This window comes from Haliotis rufescens, unplaced genomic scaffold (genome assembly GCF_023055435.1).
Source record: "Haliotis rufescens isolate VD_foot unplaced genomic scaffold, xgHalRufe1.0.p SCAF_21, whole genome shotgun sequence".
NCBI lineage: Eukaryota > Metazoa > Mollusca > Gastropoda > Lepetellida > Haliotidae > Haliotis > Haliotis rufescens.
This window is the reverse complement of record NW_025963902.1, coordinates 14593388-14609345: the sequence shown is the minus strand read 5'-3', so window position 1 is coordinate 14609345 and position 15958 is coordinate 14593388. Positions and strand designations below refer to the sequence as shown.

Below are 15958 nucleotides of genomic sequence, written 5' to 3'. Positions count from 1 at the left end.
TACACCATTTGAAAGGTCCAATCCTACTGGGGGCGGTCGGGTAGCCTAGTGGTTAAAGCGTTCGCTCGTCACGCCGAAGACCCGGGTTCGATTCCCGACATGGGTACAATGTGTGAAGCCAATTTCTGGTGTCCCCCGCCGTGATATTGCTGGAATATTGCTAAAAGCGGCGTAAAACCATACTCACTCACTCACTCCAATCCTACTGTTTATAAATATGAAAGTGATGCTAATCACATTACTTAATAATGCTTAATAAAAATTACTTGATTAAACTATCAGCCCGAGAAAAAATCTGTCGGCCTACGGGTCGATGTCTATTTCGAACACTGCAGATTCTGGCCGCTGTTACTCATTAAGTTAGTAGAATTAACTAGACTTTTTTTCTCAGAGTGCCGTGCGTCTTTAATAGGTATGAGTGACATGTTTTGTGACACCCCATGAGGTCTGCTATCTCTCTTTATGTCGCGTGCTTCTGTTACTGTCCTCCAATGTCCACGCAGATCACGTCAGGCCTTATCTGAATGAAAATATAACTTTCTACAACTTACATATTTGTGTGATCGCGTTCTATGGTTAAATTGACAACGTGGAGTGTTGCACACGACGCACTACTGACAGGACCGTAATGACCGACCGACATCTTCCACACAAGGTTAACGAGCTAGCAGACGACATTCACAACTGCTGACATCGACAGCAGCTTACATCGCCAGCAGACGACATCCACAGCAGCTGACATCAACAGCAGACGACATCTACAACACCTTACATCGATAGCAGACGACAACATCCACAGCTGACATTGACAAGAGACGACATCCACAACAGCTTAGCGCGACAGCACACGGCATCCACAACAGCTGACATCTACAGCAGACGACATCCACAACAGCTGACATCCACAGCAAAAGACATACACTGTCGGTGATACCAGTTGGCAGGCACCATCTACTACAACAGGCACAAAAAATAGGCGTACGATCAAATATAAATATATTTTCACCCAATAACATCGACACCAAATGGTGGATACACAGGGTGTGTATCAAAGTTCGTAACCGTCAACACCGACAGCTGACGACATCCACAATAGATGACATCACCGAAAGTCGACATCCACAACAGTTGATACTGACAGCAGATGAATCCTTACATCTAAACCACACAAGACGACACCAAAGGCGATTTTGAAGAATCGAAGCTTGCGACTTTTCAAGAGGACATATTAAATCCTAAGGTGAGCAGGAGACAGTATAAATATTATTTCATATTCACTGTTTTCGGATATCAAAAAGACCTTCTGAGATTTTGGTTGAAACAAAAAAGTGCATCACATTTTCTTATGCTTTCTAGGATATTTGTGTTGTTACATTGGTGTTGTATGATTTTTGCGAACACCTGGTGTCATCACTGATTGTCTGTGTTCCATTTAAATAATATCCATCGCTATTTTGCTTTGTACGCTCAATGGATTTTTGGGGCAGATAATCGATTTTTCCATGACGTTGCCGTTTGGAATACGTTTTCTGCACTGTCATTATTCGGAAGATGATGACTCTTATTTTTTCGATGAGAGCGACGTGATACTGACATCGTAGAGATACTTAAACCGTGCGATAACCTTGAGTCCCATGTCAACAGTAACTGACACGGACAGGCTCATCAGGACAGCGCTGGTATCTGACTGTCCCTTCAGCTACACGAAAAAAAATATACCTATCTAGTGACACATGTATATACACTCTTGTTTTTATATGTTTTCACCGTGTCTCATAAGCCCTGTGGCTGGGCGTTACATACCTTACTTACACTCTTCAAAAAAAGAAACGCACAGGTAGATTTTTAATAAATTTATTGTACCTAATAAAGTCGATACATTTAATGTAATATCATAGATACAAATATGAAATTTTGGAACTCGATAGTCACATGTTGTCATTTTACAAAGGCATTGGAAACTGTTCATTGTCATGCCACATAAGGCTCCCAACAAGTACCATCTTTAAGCGTATTTTGGTATGGCGCGGCCGGGTATCGAACCCCGGACCTTCCGCTCTCCGGGCGGACGCTCTACCACTAGACTACGGAGTGCTGCATTTCGTACCAGGGCCACTATGGGCCATGATGCCAGAAATACTGAAGACAATTTGTCATTGTCATTGTGTTCAACAAGGGAAAAGACACAAACGAGCAATGTGTTTTAATAGTTTGATCATAAACAGCTTGAGATTCCCCTGAGTGTATGGGCTGAGTTTACTAACGCCTTGCTTGTTTGCTTAATTGTTTGTTTGTTTGTTTGTTGTTTAACGCTGCACACAGAAATATTCCAGGGCCTTAATCCTGAGTTTGAGATGCCCACACCCCTTCATACACTTATGGAAATGTTGACATCCTCAAATAATTTCAGTAAGAAGATGCATGAAATTAATCATAAACTATCGTAAGAAATTGAGGATGGAAAACATGTAGACATGTTGAAACCCCCAAAATTTAGAGAATTAAGCTCTGACTCTCTATTTTGGCACAGTGTGTGGCTTGGTGTATGTTAATTGTGACTGTCCTGATGGCAAAATATCAAGGAAGCTGTCAATGATAAATATTATCTTTACTATTCATCTGCAAAACCATTTGACACTGCTATAAATGATTTGTTTGTATGTTGATTAACACCGCACTCGGAAATAATCCAGCTGTAGGACGGCGGTCTGTAAATATTCGAGTCTGGATCAGACTATCTAGGGATTGACATCATGAGCATCGACTAACGCATTTGGAATACGATGACAAGCACCAAGTCAGCGAGCCTAACCATCCGATCCCATTAGTCGCCTCTTATGACAGGCATGGATTGCTGAAGACCAATTCTCAACTGGATCTTCACGGGTCAATAGCGCTATGAGTAGTATTCCAGTTACTGGTATATCAATTTAGGGACCTACCATTTAACATTCTAGAGTTATAACATATATACATCGTATGTCAATTAGGAGATATGTGTTCACAAATTTTCGGTTGTAATTCAGTATTTTATGCCCGGTAATTTCATTTGGAACTGGCGGGGATAACATTTCTGCGCATCAAATAACAAGTAACACCTAAACACACACATCATGATTATCTTCATTGGGAAATACAGAAGTTATCAGTAATTGTCCGTAGAACGTGAATGTCTCACTCTGGAATGATATGATGTCACTCTGAATGGCAATGACGTCATGGTGATAACTTAACCCACCTGGTTATCAGAATGTATGACGTAACACTAAATGTTCCGGTAAGTATTGATCACGCGTAATGTATGACAAATGAACTATCAGTTTCGCCATGCCCGATGACACGAATCTAGATATGAGAATTTTATACTTTTCAAGCAAAGTGTGTAATTACAGACGCGTTATAGGATCTAATCCCATGGACAACGTTTTCACACTCTAATCAATTTTAAAATGACCTTTAAATGTGAGTGAGTGAGTGAGTGAGTTGGGTTAAACGCCGCGTTTAACAGTATTTCAGTTATATCACGACGTGTCAGCTTAATGTGGGAGGAAAGCCCGAAGTGATGCAGGTCTCGGACGTTTACCACTTCGGTGAAACCCACGAGCACGGGTATGGTGCTGACAAACCTAGAAACATAATCGGGGCGAACCGGGATTCGAACCCATAATCATAGGTTTCTCGCATGCCCAAGGGACCCCCCCCCCCCCCCCCCCCCCCCCCCCCTCTTTAAATGTAGTGTGCATGTACCATTTACAATGTTCTTAAAAAGTGGTATTGTATATTTTATTAATATATTTGAGACCTGCATCATTTCAGGATTTCCTCCCACAGAAGCTAACAAGCCGTGATACAGAAGCTAACAAGCCGTTATATAACTGAACTACAATGTACTGTAAAAGCGGTGCTAAATCCAACTCAGTCACTCACTCACTACAAATATAGTAACTCCTGGTTGTGTCGTCCATCCCGCGTCCTACACCCCACCATCCCCTAAGTATACTGTCGTACATATTCATAGTACCTAACTAAAGGATAGGTATTTGGTGGTGTATGGTTTCACTGTTATCTTATAAGGCCAACTAACTTGGGTCTGCAGTGAAGCTATCTGTTGTGGGTGGTGTAAGATTATCATCACCACGGTATAGTATGACACGGATTTTGGAGGTGAGGTGAAATGTGTGTGTGTGTGTGTGTGTGTGTGTGTGTGTGTGTGTGTGTGTGTGTGTGTGTGTGTGTGTGTGTGTGTGTGTGTGTGTGTGTGTGTGTGTGTGTGTGTGTGTGTGTGTGATTAATGCCGATTTATTGTGCTAGCCTACTGAGATACCATGACGCAGTTTAACATGAATACCCCACTCAGACATAGTATACTGACTCCAAGCCGACCAGTCCTTGTTTTAGCCGAGCACCAGACAGGGTAACAGCAAGTACCATCTTTTAACGTCTGGTATGACGCGGCCGGGGATCGAACCCCGGACCTTCCACTCTTCGGGTGGACGCTCAACCACGGGTATTAAACTTACACGGGTTATTGATGTGTGTAACATACGGAACCTGCATCACACCCGTCAGTACTTCTGTTTGTTTAGGCTTCGACCCGTGGAGATCCGGGGTAGAATAGGTCTTCCGCAACCCATGCTTGTCGTAAAAGGCGTCAATGATTATCGTAAGAGGCAGCTAACGGGATAGGGTGGTCAGACTCGCTGACTTGGTTGATGCATGTCATCGTATCCCGATTGCGTAGATCGATGCTCATGATGTCAATCACTGGATTGTCTAGTCCAGACTCGATTATTTACAGACCGCTATCATATAACTGGAATATCGCTGAGTGCGGCATTACACATCAAACAAAAACATAATCGTTCTTTGTGAATACATAGGCGTTGTGCGGCGTAGAGGCGTGTCCAGTTTTAGTTGCGCAATGAAATTAGACCGTGTATCACTGGGTAAGTCAAACGAGCCCTCCACGTGCATGAATAGAGCGATGTGTAGAGTATATGGCTGAAAAACTGTAGAACATGTTGCATGAGAAAAGTACCGTTTGTAATCTGAAGACTCGCTGGTCTTAGCACTCGCTGACTTCCCTCTCGCTGGAACAAGTTCATAACAGCCAGAGTGCGTGAGTCAGTATGGTTTTACGCCGCTTTTAGCAATATTCCAGCAATACCAAGGCGTGGGACACCAGCAATGGGCTTCGCAATTTGTACCCATGTGGGGAATCGAACCCGGGTCTTCAGCGTGACGAGCGAGCCCTTTAACCACTAGGCTACCCCACTTCCCCAATACTAGCCACTGTAACGCGGTCGTATGTATTCATGGGTGGGGGGTGACGATAGATGAGTCTGCGAACAGTAGAATGAGACGCGGTGACAAATATTATTCCCTGATTCCTGATTATTCCTTCCAACGGTGGGGCAGGACATGTTTAGGCTTATCGCGAACACCTGGTGTCATCATTGATTTTCAGTGATCCATTCATATAATTTTCAAAGTTATTTTGCTTTGAACGTCCAATGGAATCTATTTCGGCGGAGAATCGACACTGTATTTTCTCTTCCACTGACGTTTTATATTTGCTTCTGTTTTGTTACAGGAGGCAATGTCAGAGACTACAGACATCAAGAACCTGCTCACTGAGTGCCATACGTGTTTAAAACAGTATGACCGGAAGTCACGTGTTCCTCGGCGCATGCCCTGTTGTTCAGAGACCGTATGTGAGCCTTGTCTCACTTCCTGTCAAACCAATGGCCGCCTCATCTGTCCCCTGTGTCAAAAGGAAACATCTGAACACAAAGAGGTTTCAAATCTGCCAATTGATCCCCTTGTGATCAAGCTTCTCTCACAGAACACCACGTCACCCCTCACGTGCACGTTCTGCTCTTTCAACAATCCTGCCATCGCAAAATGCTGTCAGTGTAGCGATCTGCTTTGTCAGTCCTGTCTGAGCACTCATTCAATGAACAAACTTCCCATCAACCACGACGTCATCTCCATTGACGCAATCAAACAGCAACGTGCCATCCGTTCGGAGACATTGTCCAGAAGTCTTAGCCTCCAGTCAATGAACCTCCTGGGTCAGCTTAAGGAGAAGGGGGAAGGGGTGATGGCTCGGATGAAGCAGTTGGATGATGTCCTGAAGAACATAGGTCAGTCCCGGAAGAGCGCCATGGGAGATATCAATAAATGTTTTGACGACCTGCTAAAGGAGCTGCAAGAGAGGAGGAAGTTCCTCTTGTCTCAGGTGGAGCTGAGGGCGGACCAACACGCCAGTACTGTCAAATATGCCAAGGCTTCTCATCACGGCATCAACGAAAAGATTAAGAAGTTATCACAGAACATATCAAAGGGTCGTAAGGTAGGTATGAGTGAGTTTGATTTTATGCCGCTAAGAACAGATTCAGTTGTATAGGGTGAGTGAGTGAGTGAGTGAGTGAGTTGGGTTTAACGCCACTTTTAACAGTATTCCAGTTATATCACGGCGTGTCAGCTTGCTGTAGGAGGAAAGCCCGAAGTAATGCAGGTCTCAGACGTTTACCACTTCAGACGTAAAACCCACGAGCACGGGTATGGCGCTGACAAACCTAGAAACATAATCGGGGCGAACCGGGATTGGAACCCACAATCATAGGTTTCTGGCGTTCCCAAGGGACGCAACTCTGCACAGCGAATCGCGGCGCCTTAGACGACTGGAACACCCGTGCCCCCCTTGTATAGGTGAGATGAGGTGAAATGGGGTTAAACGTCGCGTTCAAGATTATTGCACTTGTCCTGTAGCGACGTGCATGCACGTTGTGTGGCTGCTTGTTATAGTCCGGACTAATGCCGACCAGTCCTTGTTAGTCCCTTAATGCCGAGCGTCGTACCTTTCGCTCTCCGGACAGACGCTCTACCACTAGACCACAGAGGTGGTCCAGTGACATAGCATGAACTAGTATATATTAGTTGTATAGTTAATACATCATAGGTTTCTGTCACAATCAAAGGGACGCAACTCTGCACAGACGACTAAGCCACCCGTTCCCACGTAAGGGGGACATAAATACATATGGATTATTATCGTTTTCGTATTGGAACTATACGGAAGCAAATAATAATCCCTTTATAAGAATGTCATTTTTTAAATGGTCGAGGTTTCATACATATAGTGAGTGTGTGAGTTGGGTTTTTGCACCGCTTTTAACAGTATTCCCGTTATATCACCGCGTGTCAACTTAATGTGGGAGGAAGTCCGAACAATTACCATTTTGGTGAAACCCACGAGCACGGGTATGATGCTGACAAACCTAGAAATGTAATCGGGGCGAACTGGGATTCGAAGCCACAATCATAGGTTTCTGGCGTGAGTGAACTGCCCCATTTAGCACAATGTGCCAGATAATTTGCAGCCATAGTTGGTTACATGGGACTCATACATCGGGTACCTTCTTTCAAAACGTTTGGGGAGAGTAAGGTTTTAATAAGATGGCATCGCATCGATGTACAGAGCTTAAAATTATAATTACTGCTGAATAACAAATCGGATCGTGATACTGTCTATCGGACTTTTTATCACCTATGTAACACATCGATGTGATAGTTCTTAAAGCGTTCGTACGTCACTCCGAAGACCCGGGTTCCATTCCCGACATGGGTACTATGTGTGAAGCTTATTTCTGGTGTCCCCCGCCGTGATATTGCTGGAATATTGCTAAAAGCGGCGTAAAACCATACTCAGTCACTCTTTACAATTCTCCAGATGACCATGTCACTTTTCGGTAAAAACTAATTCTGGTATGACTTAACATACTAGTATCAATGACATAAAGCACATTTTATATATTTTTCAGATATCTCAACTTCTAGAAATACCTTAACTAAACAAAACATGATGTATATATTTACACATATACGATGAGCAGTTTTCAAAGATAAAACTTCAAGTTTCTGTTCCAGGATTCACCGGCTGCTATTATCTCATTACTCCAAGAAACCGCAAAGGATGTAGATTTTGCCCGGAAGGGGGTCTGCTTTGTGCCCGCGAACACCCAGCATCTCTTCTCCATCCTCCAGACAGCTGGGCTGGTCCGGTCCATCACCTTCACGCCGGCGGAAAAGCCCTGGGGAGTTCCAGACGCCGTCATCTACAACGCAATATCCCTGGACCCTATCAGTATCCCACAAGGCAGGTGCCCTGTACCCGCCATAGAAGTAGCCCGCAGTTTGTTTGTTTGTTTGTTTGTTTGTTTGTTTGATTGTTTGTTAGTTTTTTTGTTATTGTTGTTTTTGTTGTTTGTTTGTTTGTTTTTGGGAGTGTGTTTTTTTTTGGTTTAACGTCGCACTCAGCAATTTTCAAGCTAGATGTCGGCGGTCTGTAAATAATCGTATTTGGACCAGACAATACAGTGATTGATATCATGAGCATCGATGTACGCAAATTCAATACGATAGCATGCATCAACCAAGTCAGGAAATATGACCATCCTACCCCGTCTTACACAAGCAGGAGACGGGGCCACGGGTGGCCCAGTCGTCGAAGGAGCTGCGATTCGCTGTGCAGAGTTGCGTCCCTTGGGCACACCAGAAACCTATCTCTACGGAGAGGTGGTCCCCAATAACCAATGGTTGTTGAAAGAGTCGACGAAATTATTCGGTAGGCCGGGCTTAATAACTTTGTTGATTGCTTGTCATTGTTGATCAAACTTCCTATCAGTGGTTTGTATGGTCGATAGTTGATTACTTACTGGCCGCCATGCGGTATCCGTTAGATACAGTGATGGAGGTTTCATCACTGGTTTGCCTTTACGCCCATTGGAATATGTTGTGGTTGATAATCGAGACTGGTAACTGTCAGGCGTTGGCGTCTTATATACACATGTTGCTGGAATAGTGTACTTTCAAATAACTGCGATTTTTGTTTTACGCTACTTTTAGCAACAAGTGGGGCGCCGACACGAGCTTGTACAATAGTACACCGTGATGTCAGGACACTAGGTTGTACAATAGTACACCGTGATGTCAGGACACTAGGTTGTACAATAGTACACCGTGATGTCAGGACACTAGGTTGTACAATAATACACCGTGATGTCAGGACACTAGGTTGTACAATAATACACCGTGATGTCAGGACACTAGGTTGTACAATAATACACCGTGATGCCAGGACACTAGGTTGTACAATTTACACCGTGATGTCAGGACACTAGGTTGTACAATAATTCACCGTGATGTCAGGACACTAGGTTGTACAATAATACACCGTGATGTCAGGACACTAGGTTGTACAATAGTACACCGTGATGTCAGGACACTAGGTTGTACAATTTACACCGTGATGTCAGGACACTAGGCTGTACAATAATACACCGTGATGTCAGGACACTAGGTTGTACAATAATACACCGTGATGTCAGGACACTAGGTTGTACAATAATACACCGTGATGCCAGGACACTAGGTTGTACAATTTACACCGTGATGTCAGGACACTAGGTTGTACAATAATTCACCGTGATGTCAGGACACTAGGTTGTACAATAATACACCGTGATGTCAGGACACTAGGTTGTACAATAATACACCGTGATGTCAGGACACTAGGTTGTACAATAATACATAGTAATGTCAGGACACTAGGTTGTACAATAATACACCGTGATGTCAGGACACTAGGTTGTACAATAATACATAGTGATGTCAGGACTCTAGGTTGTACAATAATACACCGTGATGTCAGGACACTAGGTTGTACAATGAAACACCGTGATGTCAGGACACTAGGTTGTACAATAATACACCGTGATGTCAGGGCACTAGGTTGGGCAATAATACACCGTGATGCCAGGACACTAGGTTGTACAATAATACACCGTGATGTCAGGACACTAGGTTGTATAATAATACACCGTGATGCCAGGACACTAGGTTGTACAGTAAAACACCGTGATGCCAGGACACTAGGTTGTACAATAATACACCGTGATGTCAGGACTCTAGGTTGTACAATAATACACCGTGATGCCAGGACACTAGGTTGTACAATAATACACCGTGATGTCAGGACACTAGGTTGTACAATAATACACCGTGATGCCAGGACACTAGGTTGTACAATAATACACCGTGATGTCAGGACACTAGGTTGTACAATAATACACCGTGATGTCAGGACACTAGGTTGTACAATAATACACCATGATGCCAGGACACTAGGTTGTACAATTTACACCGTGATGTCAGGACACTAGGTTGTACAATAATTCACCGTGATGTCAGGACACTAGGTTGTACAATAATACACCGTGATGTCAGGACACTAGGTTGTACAATAATACACCGTGATGTCAGGACACTAGGTTGTACAATAATACATAGTAATGTCAGGACACTAGGTTGTACAATAATACACCGTGATGTCAGGACACTAGGTTGTACAATAATACACCGTGATGTCAGGACACTAGGTTGTACAATAATACACCGTGATGTCAGGACACTAGGTTGTACAATAATACACCGTGATGTCAGGACACAAGGTTGTACAATAATACACCGTGATGTTAGGACTCTAGGTTGTACAATAATACACCGTGATGTCAGGACACTAGGTTGTACAATGAAACACCGTGATGTCAGGACACTAGGTTGTACAATAATACACCGTGATGTCAGGGCACTAGGTTGGGCAATAATACACCGTGATGTCAGGACACTAGGTTGTACAATAATACACCGTGATGTCAGGACACTAGGTTGTATAATAATACACCGTGATGCCAGGACACTAGGTTGTACAATAAAACACCGTGATGCCAGGACACTAGGTTGTACAATAATACACCGTGATGTCAGGACACTAGGTTGTACAATAATACACCGTGATGCCAGGACACTAGGTTGTACAATAATACACCGTGATGTCAGGACACTAGGTTGTACAATAATACACCGTGATGCCAGGACACTAGGTTGTATAATAATACACCGTGATGTCAGGACACTAGGTTGTACAATAATACATAGTGATGTCAGGACACTAGGTTGTACAATAATACACCGTGATGTCAGGACACCAGGTTGTACAATAATACATAGTGATGTCAGGACACTAGGTTGTATAATAATACACCGTGATGTCAGGACACTAGGTTGTACAATAATACACCGTGATGTCAGGACACTAGGTTGTACAATAATACACCGTGATGTCAGGACACTAGGTTGTACAATAAGACACCGTGATGTCAGGACACTAGGTTGTACAATAATACATAGTGATGTCAGGACACTAGGTTGTATAATAATACACCGTGATGTCAGGACACTAGGTTGTACAATAATACACCGTGATGTCAGGACACTAGGTTGTACAATAATCACCGTGATGCCAGGACACTAGGTTGTACAGTAAAACACCGTGATGTCAGGACACTAGGTTGTACAGTAGAACACCGTGATGTCAGGACTCTATAAAACACTGTGTTGTCACTTTTTATTCCATACTTTTATCATATTTTATACTCTTTTGTAGTGTCGAATGGAGATGTTGGCTTTCTTTCCCACAGCAGAGCACACAGTGAACAAACATGTGAGTTGGTGTCAGGATGTTACATCATTTATGCTATGGCATTCAAACCAGGTAATGTTTGTTTGTTTTTTTGTTTTTTTTGTTAAACGCCGCACTCAGCAATATTCCAGCCATATGGCGGCGGTCTGTAAATAATCGAGACTGGACCAGACAATCCAGTGATTAATATCATGAGCATTGATCTTTTTTTTACGCAATTGGGATACGATGACATGCATCAATCCGGTCACCCGATCCCGTTAGTCGCCTCTTACGACAAGCATAGTCGCCTTTTATGGCAAGCATGGGTTGCTGAAGACCTATTCTACCCTGATCTTCACGGGTGAAAACTAGGTCATATTCAGTGGTATTGGCGATACTGGTGCATGCTCACAGTAGGTTTCATAGTAAGTGTAATTTTGTTTATTGGAGCAACACTTCCAGACCTGTGAGACCGATAGTGACATTACCATGTTCATCAGGACGGTAACGTGTCTGGTGAAACTGCCCGGATCAACGATCCCTGTGTGTGCAATATGAGAATATAACCAACGTGTTACCCGGAGTTCCGGATCATCTGTCACAGGGAACTGAACGTTGTAAGCTCAGAGACGCTGGAGAACGAAATACAGCATTCATTTACGAGGGACAAATAATTCATAGTTCCGAGTTTAGAGTAGGTTATTCTATACATGTATATTACTGACTGACAAGAAGACATATGTATGAAGAGCTACCCTTCAGATAAACCTCGCCGCAATCAGTTTATTGTTCAGATGACGTAATGTTATTAATATGTCACGTCCTCAACAATGGATGACGTCATATCGTATTGTTTTCAACAATGAAATCTATTGACACCTTATCGCTTCAACTGATCAATTAGCATTGAGAGTCGCAAAAAGCGATATCGATCTCGAATTCGCTACGCTTATGGGAAATGTTCATCCTTTCGATGGATATGAGGATCGCCTCCATGGTCTAGTGGATACAGTGACTGCCTGGAAAGATCTGTCGGTGGTTAGATCTCAGGCCTCGTCATACTAAAAGACGTGAAATTTGTTGTTTCCCTGGCGCTAGGCATGAAGGGGATAAAAAAAAGTACGTATAGGAGGCAGTCAAATGTGTGAGTGGATCCATGTTAAACTCTGGCATGGTGTCTTAGTACTATATAACCAGAATTAATCCGGACTAGTACAACCGCGCACTCACTCACTCACTCACGCACGCACGCATGTATGCACTCGCAAAATAAGTGCAATAATCTTAAACGCGACGCTAGACCCCATTTCACCTCACCTACAAAATTGTTACCGATTTAACGGAGTTTCAGTCTGTATGAATATAGCCGTGTTGAGCATGTCGTTATCTGAACACCTCTAAGTGTCAGTACATTGGTGTATATTGCCTTTGTTGGAGATGTGATTATAACTTTCTCAGTTTTAATGAACACAATATCTTTATGTTTTTTCAGGCTCGCTTGGAGACCAGGTTGTTGTCTTGAAGACTGCTAGCAAACATCGAACTCTCTTTTGTGAGTATAATTTGTTTTATTACATCTAGTTGTTACTTAATAGATCTACACCATATCAAACAATATAGAACCATGGTGACAATAAGCGTTCCCATTGCTATCAAAAAATACCAGTCAATCATGTTGACGTTTGTGTCATATTGGAGTTGTGGAACAACACTGCCTGGTTGTTTGTTTGTTTGTTTGTTGTTTAACGCTAATGTCAGCCACATTCCGGTTGTATCACGGGTACCTGTAAATAATCGAGTCAGACAAACCCGTGATAGGTATAATAACTACGTACGCCGTCGGGGTAAAATGACACGCTGTCCACCAAGCCACTGTGTTTGATACCAGAACCATTACGCAGCCTCTTGACCAGCATAGGTTGCTTGGGACCAATTCAAACCCGGAATGTTATAGGGACTGTTTGTTGGTATGCCGTGTTGGGTGTTTTTGCACGAGACTATACTCCTAACTTACATCTTCCCGAGACTTTAACAGTCCAGTTTCCGCCCTTGCCGAACTAGGCTGGAATTTCTGGGCTTGATAGTAGCGCCACTAGTGGCTTCTACGAGTTATGTCCCTTCTAGTCCCTCCTACTGACCAATCAGATTCCACCTCTCATATCGCTTGCATTTGCTTCAAACAAGACGATCGGATCGATAATCAGGATATATATGGTAATAAAACGCGTCTTACCTCGCGAAGTGTATCAAATCACGTGAGCCCCTTCATTAAAAACATTAAAAAAAATTTGGAAAATATCTCTTGACGCCCAGTTGACGGTACACCTCTTTTGCAAATCCTGCAGTCGACCAAAATCTGCACGCTGAAAGCCATATTGTTTACGAATGGATATCCATTTCGTTACGCGATTTTGAATGGACTATGCATAAACGCGCTGGTCCAGCCACATTATAACGTCATAATTGCAGCCTAGTTCGTCAAGAATGGAAACTGGACTTTTACAGTTAGTTAACCCCCTTGCCCCGGAAAGGGGCCTAACTCAATGTTCGCTCTTCGTTCGGAATATATTCATGGTATCCAGTTTAACTGTACCTAGTTTAAATGTATGGTGTATGAAAGAGCAATATAGGAGAGTTTCTATTCAAGGCCCAAACTTGGAATGGGACACCAGCACCGCAAACCGGACTGTCACTACATCCGGGCCTGTGATCACCAACACCAGACCAGAACCGCCTTTGTTCAACAGCGGTTGCCGTATACAGGCTGACCGTCACGTGATGACCTCCAAACCGCTGTTGATGAGAAACGGACAACAAGCCATGTACCAGGTTAAGGTGAAGTACAATCCCAAGATGTTGATTCAAGACAACAAGATGCTCTTTGAGGTGTGTCTCACTGACTCCCCTGTAGATTCTGTCTGGAGCCAGCCGAGCGGACTCAGCGTCAACTTGGCTTCCTGTTCTCACCATCTTCAGCAGCTGTGCCTCAGGGTCGTCTACGACAACCAACTGCTTGAAGACACGCCCATTGCCCAGAACGAGGTTGGTGTGTCACGTTACCTCCATCTTGCTTTCCTTTTGAATTCTGGTAGGAACGAGATACACGTGATCGACGTTGAGGATGTCAGAGTCATCAGCACTGTGACGGACGTTGACTTCGACAACCCGCTGTGGTTGATGATGATGTTGGCGTGGCCATCGTGGGCAAACATGGCGGCTGCGCTTGCATCAGGAACAAGGATAGATGTGTCAAAGGACATCAACAAACTACTGTCTTCGCTTCAAGCGAGTAACATCTGATAAACAGGACGACCTTTGGAAGCTGTGACAAAGACATGCATATTTTTATAACCTTGATAAAAATCATGATTATGCGATATTATGTGAAAGGATAATGCCGAAAATTCAGTGCACCATACCGCGCGTAAAGGATTTTTCTTGTTAATATATACTACTCAAACTAGGTTAAGGATCACCCGATTCTTTCACATCACTATAGTAAATATGTCATGGTACTATAAAAAGGATCGGAGGTTCTTTAAGTTTTTAGTAGCATATATCAAGGTCAGGTAACTCTTAACAAATTCGTTTTATCATATACCTTGCCTACATGAAATTCTGTAATTTATGTACCATTCTAGAAAAGGTTCTCAAACCAGAAAAAAATATAAATGTGATACGATGCTGGCCTGAGCAAAGTGATGCAGATGTGTATTATACTGATGATAGCGTTGCACTTAGACAATGAATGTGTCCATGATTGGGCGCATAAGTGTAGAAGTTTCATCGTATTACACACACTCTACGTGAGAACTGGGATGTTAATTTAATTAAATATGTTTTAAAATTAATTTAATGAATAGAAATGTAACCAATGCATATCACACTATCTGTATCATACTCTACACTAGTGGATCCAGATAATACAGGGGGGTGGGGGGACGGGGGTGGGTGGGGGGGGGGGGCGTGGTTGTGCTCCACCCACCCCCATCCCCAGATGTCAACCTTTGCCAGTCTACCCCATGTGTTTTGCTCACTTCGCGAGTAGTATAGTGTACATCTTTAACCATCAACTTTTGTGATTTCTATTGCTCATATATTCATTATTATTTGTGTATTTTGATGTTCATGTTTTCATGTAATGTTGATAATTCTAATAATCATATTATCATAAAGTGTTGTGAATTTTAATAATCACATTTTCATTAAGATTTGTGGGTATTGATGGTCTAATTAAGACATATTCATGAAAATATATTTTGAATGAGATTAGATCAATCTGTTTTGAACGTTAATCCAGTACAAGCGTTTCTTGTGTTAACATGCCGAACGAGCAACTCGACCAAAACGTCCATATGTCTTGATTTTACAGACGTTTCATGAACTTGCATTTTATTAAATTTGACTGTTTTGAGTTAAATGTAATAAATT

General features: G+C 42.9%; 1 protein-coding gene across 1 annotated transcript; it reads left to right on the top strand.

Annotated features, from left to right (window-relative positions):
• Positions 1-439: 439 nt before the first annotated feature.
• Positions 440-15419, top strand: LOC124121318. The gene is made up of 6 exons (XM_046484314.2): positions 440-1240; positions 5594-6355; positions 7933-8161; positions 11510-11566; positions 13020-13079; positions 14175-15419. The coding sequence occupies exons 2-6, from the start codon at positions 5600-5602 to the stop codon at positions 14825-14827; spliced, it is 1755 nt and encodes a 584-aa protein (XP_046340270.2). The 5' UTR covers positions 440-1240; positions 5594-5599; the 3' UTR covers positions 14828-15419.
• The last annotated feature ends 539 nt before the right edge of the window (positions 15420-15958 follow it).